The sequence below is a fragment of the Neolamprologus multifasciatus genome, chromosome 17 (genome assembly GCF_963576455.1).
Source record: "Neolamprologus multifasciatus chromosome 17, fNeoMul1.2, whole genome shotgun sequence".
NCBI classification, from domain to species: Eukaryota; Metazoa; Chordata; class Actinopteri; order Cichliformes; family Cichlidae; genus Neolamprologus; species Neolamprologus multifasciatus.
Window position 1 is genome coordinate 9,319,347 of NC_140455.1, and position 23,148 is coordinate 9,342,494.

At 39.5% G+C, this 23,148-nt stretch overlaps 2 protein-coding genes across 13 annotated transcripts; one reads left to right on the forward strand and one right to left on the reverse strand.

Moving 5' to 3' along the window:
* Window positions 1–1,775: 1,775 nt before the first annotated feature.
* dnajc19 (DnaJ (Hsp40) homolog, subfamily C, member 19) lies at window positions 1,776–7,487 on the forward strand. Its single transcript, XM_085136794.1, has 6 exons — window positions 1,776–1,907; window positions 2,273–2,324; window positions 4,272–4,345; window positions 4,487–4,566; window positions 4,786–4,856; window positions 7,330–7,487. The coding sequence occupies exons 1-6, from the start codon at window positions 1,905–1,907 to the stop codon at window positions 7,398–7,400; spliced, it is 351 nt and encodes a 116-aa protein (XP_084992920.1). The 5' UTR covers window positions 1,776–1,904; the 3' UTR covers window positions 7,401–7,487.
* A 1,096-nt stretch (window positions 7,488–8,583) lies between these two features.
* fxr1 (FMR1 autosomal homolog 1) lies at window positions 8,584–22,931 on the reverse strand. 12 transcript variants are annotated; one of them, XM_085136774.1, is made up of 20 exons: window positions 22,803–22,931; window positions 22,587–22,700; window positions 19,341–19,393; window positions 19,123–19,216; window positions 18,947–19,018; window positions 18,705–18,853; window positions 18,400–18,493; window positions 18,092–18,208; window positions 16,470–16,640; window positions 14,474–14,552; window positions 14,112–14,221; window positions 13,862–13,957; window positions 13,106–13,237; window positions 12,747–12,972; window positions 12,442–12,535; window positions 12,227–12,336; window positions 11,694–11,900; window positions 11,393–11,470; window positions 10,653–10,735; window positions 8,584–10,516 (listed from the first exon to the last, which is right to left on the reverse strand). In XM_085136774.1, the coding sequence occupies exons 2-20, from the start codon at window positions 22,635–22,637 to the stop codon at window positions 10,328–10,330; spliced, it is 2,205 nt and encodes a 734-aa protein (XP_084992900.1). In that variant the 5' UTR covers window positions 22,638–22,700; window positions 22,803–22,931; the 3' UTR covers window positions 8,584–10,327. The 12 variants fall into 12 exon arrangements, with proteins under 12 accessions (XP_084992900.1, XP_084992898.1, XP_084992899.1 ...); XM_085136772.1 differs by having other exon boundaries at window positions 11,354–11,470; window positions 11,694–11,903; window positions 13,862–13,948; window positions 22,803–22,930; XM_085136773.1 differs by having other exon boundaries at window positions 11,694–11,903; window positions 22,803–22,930.
* Window positions 22,932–23,148: the final 217 nt, after the last annotated feature.

A 23,148-nucleotide genomic window follows, 5' to 3' on the forward strand; every position in this document is an offset into this window, starting at 1 on the left:
TTTGGAGTTTGTATGTGGTTTTTGGAGTTTGTACGTGTTTTGTCTCTAGGGGCCACTGTATATATTTATATATAAACATATATAAATAAAACCACTTTTTTTTTACATTAGTAATTCCTTTTGTGCATAATTTTATATTATTGTTAATAATAAATTAATTAAAGCAACAAAACAACCTGAAGAGCAGGTTCTCTAAAAACAGCCGAAAGAGCCGGCTCTTTTTAGTGAGTCGAGCCGAAAGAGACGGTTCTCTAAAAACAGCCGGAAATCCCATCACTAATGCCCGTAGTTGTGCCAGCATCCCCGTCTCAGTACAATCCAGAAAGTGATGGCTTACCTTTTGTTTGTGCCGAGGGTTCCTCTCAACTCAGAAATATTAGAAAATTTTAAATCCCACCCAAAACACTTGGATGACTCTGCCAAGAAGAATGTGTGCTGTCTGATTGAAAATCACCTTTGCCTGTTTGCCAACACTCCGTCTTGCACACGACATAGATGTAGGTGGCCATCCTCTGATCAACCAGCACGCTTAGCGGCTGAACCCACGCGCACTTTTTTGGCAAGAAGTTTTACTTGCTGGAAAACAGTCTAGCTGTTCCAGTGCATGTAGCTCTTTAACAAAGGGTTAAATTGCTAATTAGCTAAACTACTATTTAGTTTAATTATTTTTTTTTAGCCCTGGCCTCCCAGTGCACTTTAAATGCTAACATTAGCTGTGTATCACACTTCAAGTGTTCTAGTCACTCCTGAGCTGCGGTGTATCACACTCACCAGCTACCTATAATATGAGTATACATACCAGAAACACGTGTGACAAGAAAAGCATTTAAAAAGCATTCAGTTTAAGCTAGTATTTAACGGGTTGCTAGCAAGAGCGTCTAGTTTGACAACACAGAGACCCACAATTTACAAATTAAAATGTGCTTTTGAAACTATTAAAATTGAACTCACTGCCAAAAAGGTTCATGTCAGGTTCAAACTTCCAACAGCATTCATGAAAAGGACCAAGAGTAGCACGGGAGGGGAAAGGACACACAGCTAGGACCAACATTAGAGGCAATATTCAAAGGGAAAAATGAAATCATCAGACTGAAGAGATTACAGAAATTACAAAGTCATAAAAAGTATGCATCTGTGATCTTTAAGGTTTTGTTGTTGTTGTTTTCTTATGCACGTGTAGCTGAAAGTGTGATTACTACCACAATCGCAGTGGCTATTTATTTGCACTGTTCATTACAGTGGGATAAAAACTTTAATGTATATCTCAGGAGTAACATTTCCATTACTACAGGGGATTCATAGCACCAGCATCATCTATTCACACTACAGGAGTCTGAAATTGAGGACTAAAAGACTCTCAAACACCTTCTACCCAAAGACCATTAGACACCTGAATAATGGTCTTCTACCACCTCATCACAGCTATTAAGTATAATTGCACTATTACTATATTTCTTACAGTATTATTAGAAGTCACACTAACAAACTACCTTGCATAAGCATTAACACGAGTTTGCACATTCACTACTTGTACTTTACTGTCTCATCCTAGAATCACAACAGCATATTTGTTTCATTGACATAAACTGGGTAAAGTATTATTTTCATTTTTTTTCCTTTTAAAAAATGTTTCCCTTAAAAATTTTAACCTGTGTTTTTTTCTTTTAACTGTATGGCTTTATAAAGTCAAATAACTTTCACATTGTCCCGCAAATTTTTATTTATCCAGGAATAAACACAAACGTTAGAAACCAAGGAAACAGCTGTGAGTTGCGTTTACCCGGCGTTTACGACAGCTCTCTTTCATTTCCGGCATAAACACATGGACTCCTGAGCCACGAAAACATGAGAGGTCAAAAGTTATGGTCGTAATCTTCAGCAAAAACGGAACATAACACAGAAACATGGTAAGTTGAAATCGTGATTTACCACATGAAATGTGAAAATGGTTGCATGCTCGAGAGTCTACGGAAATAGCGTTTGAAGGCGGTATTTTTAATAGCTAAGCTAGTGTTAGCTTTACTTAAACGTGCATATGACCCTACATGAACCAACACGACAGGACCAAGCTAAGCTAAAGTTTGGGGTTCTTCTTATTTTAACCAGCACGTCACTATTCGCCTGATAATTGGACCATTGATAGGTTTAAATCAAATGTAAACACGCCGCTTGGGTTTCGCAGCGTGCTCCAACACGGTCACTGGTCTGCTGATTTGCGTTGTATCCCCTGATGTCCTGAAGCTTTCTGATTTCCACCTTTCTGCCTCCGCAGGCCAGCTCCATGGTGGCAGTGGGACTGGCTCTGGCAGCAGCTGGATTTGCAGGTCCGTGACTGGAAAATTTTGTTGTTAACTTTGTCAGACAGGGTTTCACGAGTGTACAGCACCATGGACATTGAACTTCAGTACAAAGCACTGGAATTGCAAGGAAACTATTAAGCAAAATGCATACACATATATGGATGACATAAAAATAGCTCTACATAGTTCTATTTTTGTAAATTTAGATATGTTTTTGACAACTTTTTAATAGTGTTATTTGCACTTTGCACATTTATAGTGTCATTTTGCTTAATATACTATCCCGAGCAGGAATAAGAGGCTTAAACTGTCTTACAAATAATGTAATGAAGAAAATATAACTGTTGATATCTAGCCAGGTTAAGCTAGATATCAACTCAGTAATTCGACCCTGGATTTCCTGGTCTAGCAATGACAGCGCTCGCATAAAAGAGGCGGTTTTGGCAGCGAGTGACTGATCACAAACATATAGAGCAGAGCCGCATATTTAACAAAAGTAAAGCAAATTTTAATGTTTAACATAGAAAAAGGTTAAACACACAATGCAGACTAAATGCAACACATGTTGCAGGCAGCGCAGCAGCAGTGTGACTGCACAGAGCTTTCCACGCATAGTATGTATAGTAAAAAGCATTGTTAGAAATGTTTGTAGACTGCGAGTGGAAAAGCATTTTGTAAATGCATTTCATCTAAAGGGAAGGAAGGCTGGTGGAAATGCAGGCAGTGTCAAACACAGATTTACAGTCTGACTAATAGACTTGCAGTTATAATAGTTGGTGTTTTGCAGCACCGTCATCACAAATGATAAATATTATATTTTGGAAGACTGTTGTTCAGTCCATCCCATATCATAAGAGATTCTTTTTGACTCAAAACCAAAACCACTGAATGATTTAACTTTCATGTTTATGTTGGTTTTCCGTTTGTCATCTATCAGTAGGTCAAGGGCGAGTCCTGTGTGTGTTGACAAAAACTACTTGAAACCTTGTGTTTAAGGTTTAATTTAACAGTATGTGAATGCTCCTCGGCTCCAAAGCAGATATTAAATTAGGAAGAACAGTTACATTACAGAAACCAGAGAGTGCAAACCTCTGCCAACGTCGTTTAATCTCTGGGCAGTATTTACTTTTAAGGGAGTAGTATTATATAAAGTTTAGGAAGTTTGAAGTGCAGGAAAAAATCAGATAAGGGTGGCATGACATGCTTACTTTGATTCCACAAACATTATTTTGGAGTAGGTCATGGATTATAGGTATTAATTTGTAAATAGGTGGTCATGAATAACTGGAGTTTATTGTATAATATTAATAAACTTGAAAGAAAGGCAGGCGTGAAATGTAAAAGTGAGGGGAGAGGTGACATGATATTTGGAGGCAAACTATGCTGTGACTTTTAGAATCCCCATATACCAGTATCATGTCCTAAACAAAGGTAGTAGAACTTGAAGTAGTTTTACAGATAAAATATGAAAGTTTGACATTCTTTGACTTTAAAGGAGAGGTCAGAGGTCAAATGTGATGATATTTTAAATCTTTACACAATGCTCTCCATATGTTTACAGTACACAACACACTTGTAAGAATCATAGTTTCTAAGTTATGTGGCTTTTTATTGATTTTCAACAAATAAATTATTAAGCAGAAACTGAAGACGTCAGTGGATGTAAGACAAATTTATTTTGGTAGTTCGGTTAAGCTAGGTGAGTCTAGGTGATTTTTTGTTATTTAATATATTCTCAGATTTTCATATATTACAGGTTGTCTTGTAGTGTAAGTACTGTATCTGTATTGTTGTACTGTGATAGTAGCATTATCGTGGGAAAAGTATTGTTAGTTGCTCCGGCGCCCAACCCTAAACCGCATCAGTGTTAACAGTAAAACATTTAAGGGACAAATCCACAGATTGATTTGTCATCTGAGATAAAGTGGATTTGCCCATCACTGTAAACGTCTGGTCTTTTTCATGTACCAGGTCGCTATGCCATGCAGGCCATGAAGCAGATGGAACCCCAGATGAAGCAGGCCCTTCAGAGCTTCCCTAAAACTGTAAGAAGGAACCCGTGTTTGCTGTGATAACTCTGCCAGTTTGATGTGCAGAAAACACAGACACATGTTGGTCTTTGCATTCAGTCTGCATTTAGTTTTCTCTTTCCTAACTCGTAACCTCGACTGCACACATTGTTTCAGGCATTTGGAGGAGGCTACTATAGAGGTGGATTTGAACCAAAGATGACAAAGAGAGAAGCTGCTCTGGTTTTAGGTGTCAGGTATGTGGATGCTGATCAGCACTCAGCACTGATTCTTAGTCTATCTGTGATGTTACAATACTTCCAGGTTCAGAGAGGTTTGGTCTTGTGCTGCACGGCTACCTTGTTGTGTTGTTTGTAGTCTCTCCACTACAGCAGCACATTTAACAACCACCACTAATCACTCATAATAACTCACTGTTACGTACATTTACTGTTGCAACACTATTCTGTCTTCAGTCCCACAGCCAACAAGAATAAGATCAGAGAAGCTCATAGAAAACTGATGATCCTGAACCATCCAGATAGAGGTAAGAGAAAGCTTAGTGCTTACTCAAAGACTGATTATTTTTCTGATTAGTCTGTTATCTAGTGAAAATAAAAAAATAAACAAAATACTACTAAAATACTATGATCAAAGTTCAGTATACTCAGAGTTAGGGATGGGTACCGGTATCCGGTGCCATGATGGCACCGGTTCTGACATAAACGGTAGTAACCAGACCGAAAAGCAGCGCACATTTCGGTGCTTTATTTCGGTGCTTTTTTTTCCTGAGCTGTGGTACACTTTCTTCTTCCTTACATTTATATTGGCGGTTGGCAAACAACTGAAAGGTGCATTACCGCCACCAACTGGTATGGAATGATACACTTTAGATTCTAGCCAATCATTTTACGTTTCCGGATAGTAGGCGGGTCCATGTACGTACGTTCTTTTAGAGCAGAGCTACAGATTAAAAATGCCCAAGGCGAAGCGGTCAAAAGTCTGGCTGTACTTCACAGCAAAATATGCAAACTCAGCAGCCTGCAACAAGTGCTTTAAGCTGATACTGTCAAAGAAGGTAACACCTCAAATCCGATGAAACACCTGGCGACGGATAGCGTTTTTTTTAAAAGCCGAAAAATGCGCCGTATTTGATAGCTTGCTGCAAGACCTCACACCAGCGCATCTACTGCGGGTGGGTTGCCTGTTATCGGACCCGGAGTTAGCAACATCCCCCAAAAACCCGAAGAGGAGAGTCCTGGCCCCTAGCCCTGCCAGTGTAGCAGAAATGATGACGGATGACGATGGCAGCAGCAGCCGTTCTTCTCTGCGTGAGTAGCTTAGTAGGCTAACCACGTTATTAAATTAATGCATGTAAGGTGAACTAGCAAACACCGTCATAGTTACATGCAGCTGTCTTCTTGTTTGATGGCAGATACTCCCTTCACCCTGGCCAAAAAGGCTAAAATGACCAAAGAAAAAGTGGAAAACAGCTAAACATGAGAGGTTTTTGGACAAAGTTTGTGTTTTTTCCATTGATTAAGCACTGCTTCCAGCCAAGAGTGATACCATAAATCCCCTATAGCTGCAGAAAAGGCTAACATTGTTATCTTTTTACAAAAAAACAGCTGAACATAAGATGTTTTTGGACCAATTTTGTGTTCTCCATTCTTTAAGCACCGGTTTGAGCACCGTTTAAGCACCGGCACCGTTTCAAAAGTACCAGTTTGGCACCGGTATCGGATAAAACCTAAACGATACCCATCCCTACTCAGAGTATACTGAACTCTGAGTTCAGTACACTCAGAGTATCTTTCCATTATCTGGCTTCACTTGCCTTTGCCTACAATGGTGGTCAACTTTATAAGTCAAGCAGGGACTTCCCAGTGTAGCTGTCAGCAAATTTGCTGACAGCTGACAGCTACAAATGGCTGCGTTGAAGCATCAGAACAATCAGAGACATGTATACTGAAAGCAGAGCAGCAGAATTTTTACAAAAATCGGGGAAGAAACTAAGATGATACAAACCATGAAGAGGTTAAGCACACAGTTCAGGCTGAAAGCAGTCAAGTTAGCAGTGTCAGTGTCTGGAAATGTCAAGCACCGTGCAGTAGTTTAGTGTTAAAATGTAAGAATGCCTGTGTGCTTTAAGGACTTGGGTCAAGACTGAAAAAGACCAAATGTATAATAAAAGACATAAGTATCACAGCTCTATGATTAAGACACAAAGTAGGCTGACAGAATAAAAGTGAATGCTCCATTTGTGTAAGACAGTTTTCGCTTTATTATTTCAGCTGCAGCCAGTGGTCTGAGAGTAAAGAATAAGCATAAAAAGTTCATTCAGACATAGTCCTGCCAAATGTACAAATATGATACAAGGTCCACAAAGTCCAGATAGGTGTTCAGCTTTAGGATTATATATCAAGGTGTATAAAACAATAAAATAGTTTCAAACCTGCAGTCAACAAAAAAATAAAATCAAGGAATGAAGTTCTTCTCAGACTTTAAAAGCTTTCAACCCTCCTGGTATTTGTGCACACAAGTCTGAGGCATCACTGCAGAAAAACCAACACAGCTCTGTTCTGGAAAACACTGCACTGGCTCGAGAACCTTCGTAAAAATCGGTGACCACGTTTCACAATTACACTTTATTTACAATGAAAAGTTGATCATGCAAAAAAATCAAACAGCTGGAGACTCGCGTATTCAGACTGGCTTTTAACTAGTTTTAGGCTGTATGATGTCATATGTATGCTGTTTTATCGTTTTATCTTCTGTGTTTTTATATGCCTGTTTTTGTTTTTATTTACCCACTTTGTAGGTTTTGACCTGTGAAAGGTGCTGTATAATTAAAGTTTACATAACGTTTAACTTCAGAATGTAGTCCTGAGCTGTTAAGCATGAGTGGCGAGTCTGTTAACAGGTCTTAGGTGTATTGTCAACATCCTGCATAGTAAAAGAAACTGTTTTGTTGTTCAACGTGAAGTGTGATTATGTGTGTGTGTGTGTGTGTGTTGCAGGTGGATCTCCCTACTTAGCAGCAAAGATAAACGAAGCGAAGGATCTGATGGACGGGCAGGCCAAGAAATAAAAGTGGAGATGCTTATTCATGCACTGACTGACTTGAAAGTTTTTCTAACTGATTGTTCTAAAAATAAAATCACGCTGTACAAGTGCAGACCAGAATCCTGTCATTATTACTGCTCAGTTTATATTGACTTTGTGAAATTGTATAAAGAGGTTTCCATTTGACAGAACTTCAGATTGTTGTTTTGCATTTTTTTAAGATCACACATGAAGAGTGTTTCTTAGTCCAACCTACAGATGTCTCATAAGCAGTTACTAAACTTAATGGAGTCATTGAGTATTATGCATTTCGTGAGAGAACAAAGACAGTTTTTGTACTTGTGATTTTACTAGATACATTTGGACATGTGAATATTATGTCACATTAACTTGAAAATGTCTTTTTTTTAGCGACAGCACACTGTTGTTAATGTGGTAAAATGTTAGTTGGTTTGAACACTTTAGCATTAGCAGAAACTTCAAAAAAGTTTCTGTGCTTACTGAAATTACACTTATGCAATGTTCCAATGTAACGGGTTAATTAACTCCAAAGCCGATTTGTGGCATTTAAATCAACTTAAGCAGGTGAAACATTTTGCATTTGCATATGGAAATGTTTTTTAAGCTTAGCCAGTGAAAAGAAGCCGGTTGTATGCTGAAAAAGAAATTCTGTCTGATGGATACTGAAACATGAGTGGTGACAAAATCAACAGCTTCTAAGTCTGTGAACTTAGCAACATGAAACTGCCTGTGACTCCACAGAAGCCAAGAGGGTGTGTTGGCAGGATCCCATCTGTGGTGAAAACACTTCATTACGTTCAGCCAAAGACACAACTTTTCCTATTTCTTATTTCACAAGTTTTTAACTTGTAAAAGAGACACCACAGCTATCATATACAAATCATGGATAGTAAAGGATGCCTACATTGTATTCATACATTTAATAATCTTTCTGGCTGCAGGATAATACAAAAACTAACAAGACACTTTTCAATAAACTTGGTCAAGAGTTAGATGATGTGGGTCATGTCTCAGCTTTTGAAAAAGACAAACCTTGTTTGAACTGCACCAGTATACTTTACACATCAGTAAACACAGGTTATTGTCACACTCGCTATCCAAATCATGATCTCCACACAATGCAGCGACGCAGCATTCCTGAAAAGTATGTGTACAGCTAACGGTCACAAGCAAGACACAGAGATGGGTTTTAGATCTACACGAAAGATCAAGTTTATTTAAGAACCACCTGCATACAAAACATATTGCACATCAACCAACCAGACGATCCTTAAAAAAACAACAAAAAAAACTTTACTGTAGTTGACCCAACAAAAACACTTGGGATGTCACAACTCTCAGTAGTCCAAATTTGTCCCAAAAGAAAACCTCTAAGCATCGCATGTTAGTGTCAAGAAAACAGAAGAGATTGTTTTTGTTTGTTTTTTTAAATACTGTACATTTTCTTAAAAATAAATAAACCAAATATATCTCCTTCCTTAGTGGAACAGTCATGACCAGTTTCCAGCCAGCCAGTGTGGAAGAACCATGAAAATGACATCGTCACCTGGGCAAGGTTTTCTGGAAACATCTCAACACCGCAGTGGTCGGTTTTTACAGGGCTCTGTTTTCCCCAACAGTGGGCAGATAAAAGTGGACAATAACCTAAAAGAAACTCAAGTGACTTTATTGAATTCCTAGTGAGGGAAAAAATTAATCAGCATCAAGCATTACTCGTGATGTACGTAATGAAACAATGTTTAGGAATGAGATGTTTCCAGGTGACCGAGCACTGATGGTACATATCTGTCCAGCACTAAACGGTAACAAGCCAGTTTTCAGACTCAACTACAATCACGTTTTAAACAGAAGAAAGGTTATGTTTCAGTGCAAAGAAAACAACTCTTCTACAGTTTCTTTTCCAGACACGATGTAAAAGCATTTCTTCTGTGACCCAAGTGGTTGCATATTGGAAAAACAGGAAGCAGCTAATGTGAAATTCTTCAACAGATATATTTATTTATATATATATATTTATATATATATAAAGGATAACTGGATTCATCCCCACCCTCCCCACAACGAGAACAGACACTCCTGACTTTAAAAAGATGCCCCTAAAATCCTTTTGGGGTGTTTCAGTGGTTGCCTTCACCTCCCGCAGTACCATAAGAGAACATTTAGCACATGGAGACGCCGTGTCTGGTTCCGCTGTGGCAGATGAAGGCTAACACAGAAACAGGTGAAAGGATTTCAGATGGCATGCAGAGCCAGGCAACGACATGTTGAATCTACTCTCAAGGCACGACAGCTAATCACGTGTATGTCAAACATACTTAGGGTTTCCAACAAGCCAATCTGCACTGTGCTACTGCCCATGCAGATCAGTTAATTTACATCCTGAAATAAGTTTATGGAAGCATTTTTCTGGATCCAACTAGGAAAAGGCTTTTTTTTTCTTTTTGTTAATGTTTTAAAACCCTGCTGTGATGTTTCTACAAATAGAAAAAGGACTGCTGCATTCATACCACAGTATGGGTTTGAGTGGAATCCCTGTCTGATTTAATAAACGCTGTACTCAGTGCAGCCTCTCCCAGAGCTCTCAGTGAAGACAGGACTGAAAAGCACAGTTCATGTACACATCTGTAAGTTTATGTGTGTTTGACTATCTTTGGCAAGCTCATACAGGAAGAACTATTGTAAAAAAAAAAAGAAAAGTAAAATGAATAGTTGGATAAAACAGGTGTAAAAAGGGAGGTTCAGGTTCTGACCTCTGAAATTTGCACAGCGGAACAGGTCACAAATATTTGGAAAATCTAAAATAAAAAAGAGAGAGAGAGAGAACAGTGCTTTAAATGTTATGGTTCACTTCTGAAGCTGCTCCAGTCATGGAGATTCAATCAAGTGCAGCTCTAGAAGTTCAAATATTTGAAACCATTTTCCTTGCCCTGACTAGGAGAGTCCATTAACAACAGCTTGTGGGTTAGATTCCTCCTTGTAGGAGACTTTAGTGGACTTCTCAGTGGAAGACCTGGGAGCTCTTGTGCCATTGTTGCCGTCGCCATCGGCTGCACCGTTAGAACCATTAGTGGTTGCCACGGCAGAGTTTGGGCTGTGTTCAGCGATGACATCCACCTGACCCTAAACAGAAAGGTGGGACAAACAGTGCGTGATGGGTGAGAGAGAATGACGAATGAATGGATTCACACTAAATCACCAGTGACTGCCAGGCTTTTAAAGCAGCGAGAAGTGAGGATATTGTAAACTAGGTACTGACCACATCCTTGTTTTTCTGGGAGTCCTTCTCGATCATCTGTCTGCTCTGAGACTCAGCCCTGGATATGTAGTCAGCCACAGTAACTGCACAAATACAACAACAGAGAAAATAAACTATGAAAGCACATGAAGACTGACTCCTTCATGTCAGAGCAGAGGAATGCTGCACAAATCTGTTTCAGATATTCCAAACTTCATCAGGATTGTATCGTCTTTAGTCACAGTTCTTGTAGATTAGTGAAACACACACAACAGCAGCATTTGCAGTGTGAAGTGAATTACTATTAAACCCGTGTACACAGTTAAAGAAAAAGTGCCCTTTCTCACAGTCTGAGAATAACTTTTTACTAATTATGCATTTTAGATTCAAGATTACACCAAAATATGTTAGAACAATTTACAATGACACACCACACAAACAAGACTATAAATTGTTAATGTCAGCATGACAAAGCAAAAGCAAGTTGTGACCAAGTTATTAGTAAAAAAAGGTTTTCTGCTAAAAAGAGATGCATACTTATATTTCTACGTACCAAACCTTGTTAGAAAATGCTATATTACAGTATTGATCAGCCATATTGAATCAAATAGCAAAAGCCAAGAACACGACTGCTCAGTTTTCCATAGTTTGTGTTTAGCATGGTGTTGGTGGAACACAAACAAACACAAGGTTTTTTTAGTCAAGTCATTCAGAGTGCTCACTGGAGGAAGGCACACTAGGTGATCCAGTTGCCTGGTTACCTGGCTGCCTCTCTTCAGGCAGACGGTTTCTGCGACGTCGGCTACGATTACGACGTTGAGGTTTAGCTTCCTGGTCATCTAAAGGTGTCAGGTCATCACAAACAGAGGGATTGGGGTGGAGGGACTTACATCGCGATCTACAATTGTGATCTACTTTGAGCTGCACTGACGCCCTTTATGTCTCAAAATAGAAATGATGCACTGCTGCACAGTCCTGACAGCTCAGAACAGCAGTCGGTATAACCTGAATACACTGTGTGAGACAACAACAACAACAACAAATATCTAGTAACGTTCATACCTGTTCCATTTTCACTCATAGAGGCGTTGTCTGACTCGCTCATGCCATCAATCAGAGTGGTATCCTCGTCTGTTCTGCGTCGCCGAGATCTTCTGCGGCGGTTAGCAGGCAAGTTGGAGTCGCTAGCATCTGTATCAGCTGTCTGATCGGTCTCTGTGTTTACCTCCAAGGCTCCATAGTGATGGTTATCATCATGGTCTCGAGGCCCTGCTGCACATACAGGATCAGATTAATAGGCAAAAACTTTCAAACAGAACTTTAACAGAAGAAAATGATAACTTAGAGTGTCAATATGTCTGTGAAGGTTCTCAATCATCCAGGTCGTAGTCTAAGGAACTTGGAAAGAAAAGCTTCTGGCCTTCTTTAAGTTTCCTGAAAGACGTTTCAAGGAAACTTGAAGCTTCAGTCCAGAACTGAAGAGGCTTCTTGGATGAAACATCTTCAAGGAAACTTAAAGAAGTCCAGACGCTTTTCTTTCCAAGCTCCCTAGACAAATTAGAGTGTCCCTACTTTCCTTGAATTATCAATTTTACCAGAGCTGTTGCTGTAACTTCCTCTTCCTCCTCGTCCCCTTCCCCTTCCTCGGCCGGGTCCTGGCCTTCTGCGGCCATCTCTCTGTGGCCGTGGGCCTCTCTCCCGCTCCCTGCAAGTCCACCAAACCAAATGAAATTGATCACACAGAACAGCAACCAGCAGTTTAGTCAAAAACTGGTGAGATAATGCAATATATGGATCATAGTGAGCTCACCTTTCATGATCTTCTCCAGCCAGAGACCAGTCACTCAGCTCATCTTTGCGCTCAGAATCTGTCTCAGAGGCGTTGGACTGCTCTGAGGTGTTGCCTGAGTGTAACCAAACACGCGTGAGAAGACAAAAAAAAAGAAAGAAAGAAAGAATAACTCACATAAAAAGGATAGAACAGAGGGAGAAAGAAGGAGATAGTTATACACCTTGTTATAGGTGCGAACAATCCAAACATTTGACCTCCTGCATGATTTTACTGTATATGTGATTTTTTTGCACATATAGCGTTTGATTTTTAGAGATGCCTACCATGTCCAGTGCTGTAGTTGTGGCCCCTGCGTCCACGCCCTCGGCTGTTGTAGGAGCGACTGCCATGCACGGACGTAGAGGAGGCATTGGCATTGTTTTCTGTATTATATCCGCCTCCTCTCTCCCCCCTCTCTCCCCTGTCCCTGTCAACTGGTCGGTGGCCCTGGGTAATCTGACGCAACTGTTCATCAATCTGCATCCGTTCCAGACGAAGCTGCTCCACCTCCTAGAGCAAAGGAAGACGATAAATAACACAAAAAAGCAGTATGTTCTAAACTAAATAAATAAAAAATGCAAATCTGAGAGCTTTGTTTTAAAATAGTCATCACGGCACACGCATGCATAATGACCATACACACATCTACATCACATCCAGTGTGCCTTGTGTTGTTTATTCTTAATCTTGCTAGGCTGCCTCCCTGTGTATAATCCACAATCTGCCTCAGCTCTTCCGCTAGCTGCGCGCCCTCTGCAAGTAGCTCCACCATGTCCTACACACAAACGGTGCAAAACAAAGCACACACGAAGCACCGACGCAGCACAAAACATGCAAACACCACAGGACACACACATACACATGGTGCAAAATGGATAGACAGCAAAATACAGACTGCAGAAAAGCAAATTTCACATATCTATGAATCCTGCACTACGTTTTTATATAAGATTACTTGCTAAAGACTGAATTGGTGGTAAATTAAAATCCAGCTCATCAATATGGAAACGAAGGCTTCATTGTAACTAAAGTAACGGCCTCCAATATGAAATATTTTGACAATATTGTCAATTATTTTAATATTATTTCTATTTACTGCATACAAACATATTTTCCATCCTTCTGCACTTAATATTCAAATCAAATTAAATATAAGAAATTATAATAACACATCTGAGAACACTATCTGCAAAGCACATACAAAAAGCAATCCTGCTTGAGCAATGTTTATTGTGTGCTGTTTCCATGCTAAAAGCCAGGCAGTGTCATTAGTCTTGAGCCAGAGTAGACATTTAAAGCAGCTTGAGATAGCTGGGAATTCACATTGCAGCATTTGAAAAAGGTTAGCAAACGCAACACGCAGACACACGTGCACGCTCACACACAAAGGTGCTCGTACATTTAGGTAAGAGATGTGGTACTCCAACAAGACCTGAACGTTGCCAATGCTCTCCTTAGTGCCGACAAATGTGAATGGGACCATTCCCTGTGTCAACAAAACAAAAAAAACACAACACAGATGTTAATATGGGACTGTCCAACTAAATGACACTGTTTGTACGCTCTGACTCCTATAGACTTTTAAACATCTGTCATAGTGATCAGTGCTTTATCAGTTGGGGGTAAACACATCGCAGTAGCAGGCTTACTTCTTGTCTGGGCTGCTTGGTATCGTTGTCTCCTTCTATCCTGACACGCACCACACCGGACTTGTCCACTATCTCCTGGATGACCTTACCATTTTTACCAATCACTTTGCCTAAAGACAAAGAAAAGAGAAAAAGATCAAAGGGTGGGACGTCGCAGCTTAGGTCAAAAAGATGAGACACTAGTAAACTCAGGATATATAACCACAGTATATGAAAGTTTTTGTTTAAAAATTTGATTCATGTTGCTGAGAAGTTGAGCAAATAATGTACTGAATGAATGAATGACTTGTTACTAATTACTCATTGCTGTTACTAAATACCAACTTCTTTATACCCTTCTTAAAATAGTTGAATCTACTTACCAACAAGGTTTCTTGGCACCTGGACCGAATCCTCTACAAATTCCAAGAAGCCTCTGGCTTTCTTTACTGCCTCTGCTGTCTAAAGGAAGACACAGGGTCGCTTACATATATTACACACTCAGCTAAAGCATATACACAACCCAGTTACCACTGTACAACATGTACAGTATTTACACAAAGACCACGTCTAAAGAGTCCCACGCTATTTCTCTTATAAATAACATTCTCCATGTGAGACCATTAAAAAAAGAGACTTAGCAAATCCAATTTCATGTCAGCATTTTCATATTACGTCACACATAACCTGCCATACAGGAATAATTATGGATTCTTTAAATGGTGTTCATTTCTTTGTAGGAATCTCGTCAACTAAAAGCAACAATTTCATAAGAAAGATATGTTATTACTTCTCTTCTTGTTCACTATTAGAGAAAGCATCTATACTGTTTACCAGTTTAAGTGCACATGTTAAACACCATGTCACCCTCGTCATCACTTCTCTTTCTCACATCCTCACTGGCAGGAGCTAAGACGTGAGTAACAACCATGTTGTTGTATAGAATAATAAAGCCCTGCTGATAATTCAATATATACTGAAAGACAATTTAGCCAATTTAAGCTAGATAAAATACTAAATATTTACTGATTTTGATGTGCAAATTACTTTTACTTTGCTTTTATATACAGAAGGTAAAATATGTATTGAACAGGTCACCAATTCTTTAAGTAAATATGTTTCTAAAGGTGCTTTTGACATCAAATTGTCACCAGACATTGGTAACAACCCATGAAAAATGTGAAAAAAGGCATGGAAAATCATGACACTAGCTGAAATCTATCAGTAACTAGAAAGTAATCCTCCCACTTAGTGCAAATGCTGATTCAGCTGATTCAGTCCCAACTGATGGCCTATAAAAAGCTGTCCCATTACTAAGATGTCTCACAAGAAACACACAAGATGGGTAAAACCAATGAGCTCTCGCAAGACCTTCACAACCTTATTGCTGCAAATTTTTCAACATAAAACGACCTCCCTATAAGATTTCAGACAGCGGAGTGAAAAGAATTATCAGAAGAGTTGTTCAGGAGCCCAGCAACAGAAAGACCTGGAATCAGCAGGTACAATTGTTTTAGTACAATTGTACTCACCATGCAAGACTCCATTGCTGAAGAAAAAGCATGTTGAAGCGTGTTTAAGGTTTGCTGAACAACATTTAGACAAGCCTGTGAAATACTCAGAGGAAACAATCTGGTCAGATGAGACCAAAATGAACCCTTTGGATGCCATAAGGCACTGCACTGCATCACCCCACAAACACCATACCAACGGTGATGTTTGTAGGTGGGAACATCATGGTATGGGGCTGTTTTTCAGCATACAGCACTGGCACGCTTCATATTATTGAAGTAAGGATGAACGGGGAAAATGTGCCATGACATTCTTGACAAAAATCGGCTGCCGTTCACCAGGATGATGAAGATAAAATGAGGGTGAATGTTTCAGCAAGACAGTGATCAAAAACATACATCCAAGTGAACTCTCAACTGGTTTCAGAGGAAGAAAAAGCTGCTAGAATGACCCAGCCAATCACCTGACCTGAATCCTTTATAAAATTTTTAGAGAAAGAACTAAAACTCAGAGTTCATAGAAGAGCCCTTTAGGATTTAAAGACTATTTATGAAGAAGAATCACATAAATCCCACATTACAACTACTTTTCCATACAGGAGGCGCCTTGAAGCTCTCGTCACCAACAAAGCTTTTGTACAAAGTGTTGAATGAACTTCAGTAACTGAGACATTTCTCATTATTACACATAATTTATGGACATCTATGGTTGGATTTCTTTGCATGTATGGATTGGCCGACATCTGGTAAAAATTTTATGTCAATAGCATCTTTAAAAAGTGACTTAGATCATTTGTGACGTGTTTAATAGTTATTTTACCCGGTGTACAATCCAGTAAGCCTACTACCCCCTGTATTACCAACCTACCTCCCCATAAATCCTGAAATTGCCTGACTCCTCATCCAGCTCAATGGCAGTTACACCTGGAACCTTCCGGGCTTGCTGGATGTTGCTACCATGGCTGCCAATGGCCAGGCCCATTAGATCCAGTCTCACTGTAAACTCCTCCTGGAAGGAAGACACCAAGTGCCTGGAGTTCTACGAAAAACACAAGACATAGTCATAATCAATGAACTCAATCAGCTCTGCCTGAAGCTTTCATCCTGTACGAAAACTGAACAATAACAAATTTAAGCGTACTGTTAATTTAAACTCAAAAACTACATGCTCGACCTTACAGAGGTTAAGATTATTGAAATATCTTTGGTAATATGGTTGTGTCCAAGGATGCTGAGCTCATGGACTGACAATGATCAGAGTAACTGCTAGTGGCTTGCCAATCAAGACATTTTTTTGTCTTGTTTTTCCATGCATTACATTACACTTATCAGATTCACGAGTCATTAACTTTATCAGCTTCACTATATCTTCATTTCAGTATTTCTACATATTACTGACACTTGTGACACAGATGCAACTTCAAACTCTGTAAGGAACGGCTACACTGATCCACCATCACAAAAGTAGAGGTCAAAGAAGAAGAGGATTCCCGTCTGTAGATGTGACTTTAAAGTATTTGGAAAGATGCTACTTTGTCTTCTTTCCTTAACTTCTTTAGATTAAAAGATTAATATGTATGAGGAGCACATGATGCAGGGCTGAGCAGAGACAGGTGAGCTACTTCAAAAAGAATATGAAATTAAAAAAACAAAACAATCAAAACAGACTGAACAAGTTTGTTGAAAAAAAAGTTTAGTTAAAGAAAAAAGTCTGTCAAATGTTATAACTTTATACAGTTTTTGCTGTTCAGCTATCATCCGCCTACTTACAGTCACCCAATGATAGACTAAATCATCCATCACTGTATATCAGGGGTGGGGAACTCCAGGCCTGAAATGTCAGTGTCTTGGAGATTTTAGATATCACCCTGGGTCAGCACACATTGAATCAGATGATTACTTAATTACCAGCCTCTGGAGAACTTCAAGGCATGTTGAGAGGGTAATTTAGCCATTTAAATCAGCTGTGTTGGATCAAGGACCCGCAGGACACCAGCCCTTGAGGTCTGGAGTTCCCCCATCCCTGCTGTATATGAAGGCCACACTGCTGGAAGAGCACACGTTAGTTCTTTTTGAACTGGAAGCAGAAAATAAACTTGCCACTTACTTACCTACTTCTTTCTTTCTTTTTTTCTCTTATTTTTAAGTTTCAGCCACACAGCTTGCATTAGGTACACCGCACTATGTTAACCCCACTCTCCCACCTCAATTATTGTATTATATTATGGTATTATACAACAATCAGTCTCTGGAGATCATTGCCCAATACTAAATGGCACAATAAAAAGCTATAAGCAAAACGACAATTGCTCAACTAAAAAGTATAATTTGGCTATTGTTTTAGCTTACTTTAAGCAGTAGGATTGTATTTTACCATTTACCATAATAAATGGCCTGAACTACCAACTGAGATTGTTCCAAGGCAACTACAGTGCATACAGTAACCCCAGAACATCTCAGTAACAGGTCTTTTTCTTGCCATCACCCTACCTCAAGGTGTTTTGTGGCTTCCTGGTTGCGTGACATTAGAAGTAGCTTGGTCCTGAGGCTGCGCAGGTGCATGTCACTCAGCAAAGACACACGCTTCACTGTCGTCTCGTTGGTGGACTAAAACACACACACACAGGAAATAAAAAGACTTATGCAAATATGTGGGGATACTCCTCTGCTCATAATCACTAAAAGAAATGAACAGCTGAGTCATGTATTACACAAACATGCAGGGCAGGATAAAGGTGTAGCCTTGGTGCTACTGTACATATCCACATGTCACCACAGAATCACAGAAAGCCAGTTACCACAATCACTAGTTGGCTGGTCTCAGGGCAGTATGAGATGTGAGAGGCTCCCACGGCTTTCTTGAAGTCTTTATGAGCATTTTCATTCTGGCACCTGTCCACAAAAAACAAAAAACATATTACCTTCCAATCCTTAAACAAACAGTTCACATCTACTGAAAAAACGAGACAGACCATATATAACAGGTACAATAAAGGCTCTACTGCATATACACACTCTCACTGCTAATGAACTAAACAAGCCTGTGAATTTGGTTAGAATCTGTCTGTCTCTAATTTTGTTGCTGTAAAGGTGCTGCACATACGCTTCTTGTAGATCCTGAGGAACCGGGACAAAGCACTTGTGAAAGGAGTTCTTGGTGATGGCCTTGTTGGTGTTGACCGGACGCAGACGTTCAAAGGTCACTATTTCGTTGTAAGTCGCGTCACAGGCTGCATACTCAATCACATAGAACTGGAAATATGGAAAGGTTCAACAAAAAAAATGAATAAGTAGGATACTCTTCATAGTGCCTATAGTCACATATACAAAAAAGGTTTTACTCACATCTCCCTTCATCATGCGGACTTTAGCCAACCACCAACCACACGGCTCAAGTTCAGTGGCTCTAGAAAAGATCTGCCAGGAGACGAAAACACAAGCAGGATAAGGCACATATAGAAAGAAGCAGGTGAGGACAAGAGGAAAAGAAAAAAGGAGAGAACTTATATCTGTGTCCTTACCTCCACCTCGTCACCCTCTCCAATCTCCTTCTTGACATCAGCAGGTGGGGGCATCCTGACATCACTGAAGGGCACTTGGCGTTCTGGCTGCCAACTGACAAAAAAAAGACCCATTTTTTTTATTTTACCTAAAACATGGTGGTTCTGGATCTATGATAAAATATTAAATTTACATGTTTTATGAAAACTGGTCAAATGCAGAAGAAGTAAAGACTCACTTGTTCTCAAAGGCAATGGTGAGAGAGTCATCGTGGATATCTTTGACAAAGCCCTGCAGGAGGGACAGAAACACAGATCAGCGATTAAATATAGTTCCTGCTTTAAAAGAAGAGTTTTTTATGTCTAGCAGAGAAAGGGACATTTTGGGTATGGGAACCCATTTTTTTTATTTTGTGCATGCACACAAAGTATATACGCATTGTTGACAAGATGCACACTCCTGCTGATTGTTGCCACTGTCTCATCTGTATACAACTCACAGTAACATGCTAAGATATGCACAGCACTAGCAAACAATTCTGAAGAAAAGTGCTAGGATGTATACAAGGATGTGCACAATAATGAATTTAAAATACTTAAAAACCCTGCATGAAAAGAAGCGAATTGAACACATTTGTTAAACACTAGGATACAGTGTGACAGCACAAAGTGCAAAACTGACTACGTTTCCCACAGATTTAGATTCAATTTGTTGCAGGAGGTGGGCATGTGCATGCAGATAAGTGATCTTGAGCTTTTGTGTATAGAAGGCACACACTGGCTTTCTTAAAAGAACTATTACATAATGTGTTTATATTATCTGATTTTTAAATACTTTTCTCCCCTGCAAATAATTTAATAACCAAGTAACATAGCCTCCCACAGCTTCACTCCAACTTTCAGGATGTTGGATGTCAATTAGCAGCTGACTGATACTGATGACTGCCACAACACACAATGAGTAATAGCAGCCAAACTTTCAAAATAAGAGCAGGGCATTTATCTATTAGTAAACTGATCGTCGATGGCTTTAATTTTTTATATGGATGAAAAAATGTAATAACTACCACACTGTTGTTAAATCTCAGCAGCAGAGGTCTTAAAACTGGACTAGTAAAATCTGAAAGCCATAAACAAAGACTTCTTTCAGCTGGTTCCTTCAGGGGTTGCCACAGCAGACCATCTGCTTCCATGTCATCCTATCCCTAGCATTCTTCTTTGTCACACCAACAGTCTGCATGTCCTCCATCATTACATCCATAAACCATCTGTGATGTCCTCCTCATTTCTTCCTGCCTGACAGCTCCATCTTCAACATCCTTTTCATCCATCTCAGCCTTGCCTCTCTAACTTTGTCTCCAATATGCTCAACCTGAGCTGTTGCTCTGATGTACTCATTTCTAATCTTGTTCTTACATTACATTTTCTAACTTAATCTAAACATCTTCACTTCTGCCACCTCCAGCTCGGCCTCCTGTCTTTGAATCAAAGCCAAACTTGCAGGCAGTGAAACCAGCAACTTTCCAGAAAACGTACCAGAAAACAAACAAAAGAACAACAAAAACAAAGGACAATGGCAGTGGCAGCGAACTGAAGAAAAGTATTTTAGTGAGACACTAACAGCTTCATGAGCTTCTTCAGGTAATTCGGCAGTTAGATCAATTACTATCAGAGAAAGAGAGCTTTGTTGTCACTGTCTTAGTTTGTGTTTTAACATGTTTAACACTGCATTTATTAGCATATTAGAATATTATCTGCAGTAAACAATCATACTTTCTTACACTATGTGAGATAGCATGTCTGAAACCTTAGTACGCAACCACAAACGATAATAGTCTAGCACTACTATTTAATACTGTGGTATGCTAACACTGTGACAGTGACATCAGCACCACTGATGGTAACAGATAGCGACCAACACAGATAGTTTCGTGTGTAAAATATCTAAATAAATAAAAAACAAAATTATATATTTGATAAGTATGGACTTGTTTTGCAAGTTTAAGTTTGAACTGCTTTCCAGCATTTGACAACATTCCTATCACAGGGTGGGAGCTGCAAAATTACTTTTATATATCCTTTATTTATCCATAAAGTGTTATTGACATTACAAAAGCCTTTTTCAAAAGAGATCTGGCCAAGAGGGCAGTGAAAAACGCAACAAATATATCATCACAGTTCTTTCATACACAGGCACAATAACAGAGAGACATAAAAACACTGTAAAACTAGTAATTTCCTTACTTAACGTATAACTCCTACATAAATCCTAATGACTACAGTCTATTTAACAACATAAGTAAAGATATCATTTAAAAAAAGCACCAACAAAAAGAAAACACACACGCACACACAGAAACATCAGAAATCAGTTTTGGCAGTGGATCATTTTTTGGCACAACGCCTGTGCTAGTGTCAAACGTGAGGTACCCAACACCACACACCAGACTTGGAAGTACTGAACCCCAGGTTCAATGCGTTCAGACACTTATTTAAGCCATGTGTCTCGCTTGCGTGAAGGACGGTGTTGATTACATTCAAAGAAAGCACACACGTATGTCTAAAGAGTTTAAGACACAAGGGTGGCATAGTGGACAGAATCGACCAGGAAAAAAAGGGGTGTGTTAAATAAGGAAAAGCAATGAGAACAGTGTGAAAATGCAGTAGTACAAAAGAAGTCATGGGCTGTGAAGGTGAGACAAGAAAGAAAAACTTGGAAGTCTGGAGAAAAATGAGAAGAGAGAGGAGACACAGGGGGAGAAGAGGCGAGGGTGTTGCTGTGGGCAGCACGTCTAGAAATAGCTTTAAAGTCGATGGTATCAGTGACCCACTCGACATGCCAGCTGGTCGGGATTGACAAGGAACAGCTGGCTCACACATACCGAAAAATAGCTTCGGCATGATGGAGTATCAAATAATAGACAGCGACAGTCAGTCGTGAAGTCTGTGCAGAGAGACTTCAAAATCTCTCACACCACCAACCATAGTGCCTTCACAACACGACACACTTTAATAAACTGCGTCAAGGTATAATGGGCTGGTCCTTCGTGTTTCTGATATCAGCTCAATAGCCAATGATGACACATGCAGATACTACTTACTTCAGCAACATCTTTCGACGTCAACAGCTAGGCAACTATCAAGTTAGCTAACTTTCAGCTCGAGAAAGCGGCACAAGAAGTCAAATAAAATTAATAACACCTGCCCTGTGTTACGTATTCAAGTTATCCCATGCAAGACTGCGGTTCTTCCAAACTGGCTTTGAAGAAAGGTCCTCAAAAGTGTCAGCTGGCGAGGACATGGGAGTGACGCTAGCTTAGCTTGCTAATTATGGCTAGCATTGCTAGTACAAGCTAATATCGAACTCTCGGGTACGTACAGAGGAAGTCGGATCATGTTGCTACAATCCACGAGACTTAAACTAGAATACTGAACCGTATGAACAACTTTTATGTTTGAAACTGCATTGATAAGCCGGTATTTACCTTGTAATAAGCCCCGTTGGAGCCACGGACCTCCACCGCCAGTTCTTCCATATTGGAAACGCAAAGGATGTTGGGACGACAGGTGCTCCTTCAAGCGTCAGGAGGACTTGACATCTTAGCACCAGTAAAATGTATAACAACCAAGTACATGTAAAATTTGCACATTCAAAACTGAATTAAAATGAAAATATAACTTGTTATTCTAATGTAGCTTACCTGACAAACCAAAAGTGAAACTACAAAAGATGAATGCCCTTTTATTTATGTTTTGTAGTTTCAGTCCCGTTTTATTGCTAACATACACTTAGAGCATGTTGCTATAGTTACTATTACCTGTATCTACTCTTGCTGTTGTAATGACCATTAGAAGACACCTACTAAATCACTTTCAGTACATGTTATTCCATTCTTTGCAATAACACAGACAACCAAACTGACCTAATCAAGATAGCTGACTCAGTTGCAATACTTGTAGTAAAAAGTAAATCCCCATTTCAGTTTCCGGAGCAGTGTTTTCTAACAGAACTACGATGGAAGGATTGTAACACAAAAAGTTTGGTCT

Excerpts from the sequence above, each read along its gene's own strand:
- dnajc19 (XM_085136794.1), top strand. Across the intron at positions 2,325-4,271 it reads GGCAGCAGCTGGATTTGCAG|GTCGCTATGCCATGCAGGCC; the intron begins GTCCGTGACTGG and ends TTCATGTACCAG. Across the intron at positions 4,567-4,785 it reads GCTCTGGTTTTAGGTGTCAG|TCCCACAGCCAACAAGAATA; the intron begins GTATGTGGATGC and ends TTCTGTCTTCAG.
- fxr1 (XM_085136772.1), bottom strand. The coding sequence starts at position 22,637 with ATGGAAGAACTGGCGGTGGAGGTCCGTGGCTCCAACGGGGCTTATTAC. Across the intron at positions 19,394-22,586 it reads CCAACGGGGCTTATTACAAG|GGCTTTGTCAAAGATATCCA; the intron begins GTAAATACCGGC and ends TCCCTCCTGCAG. Across the intron at positions 10,517-10,652 it reads CCCAGAAAAACAAGGATGTG|GGTCAGGTGGATGTCATCGC; the intron begins GTCAGTACCTAG and ends CTTTCTGTTTAG.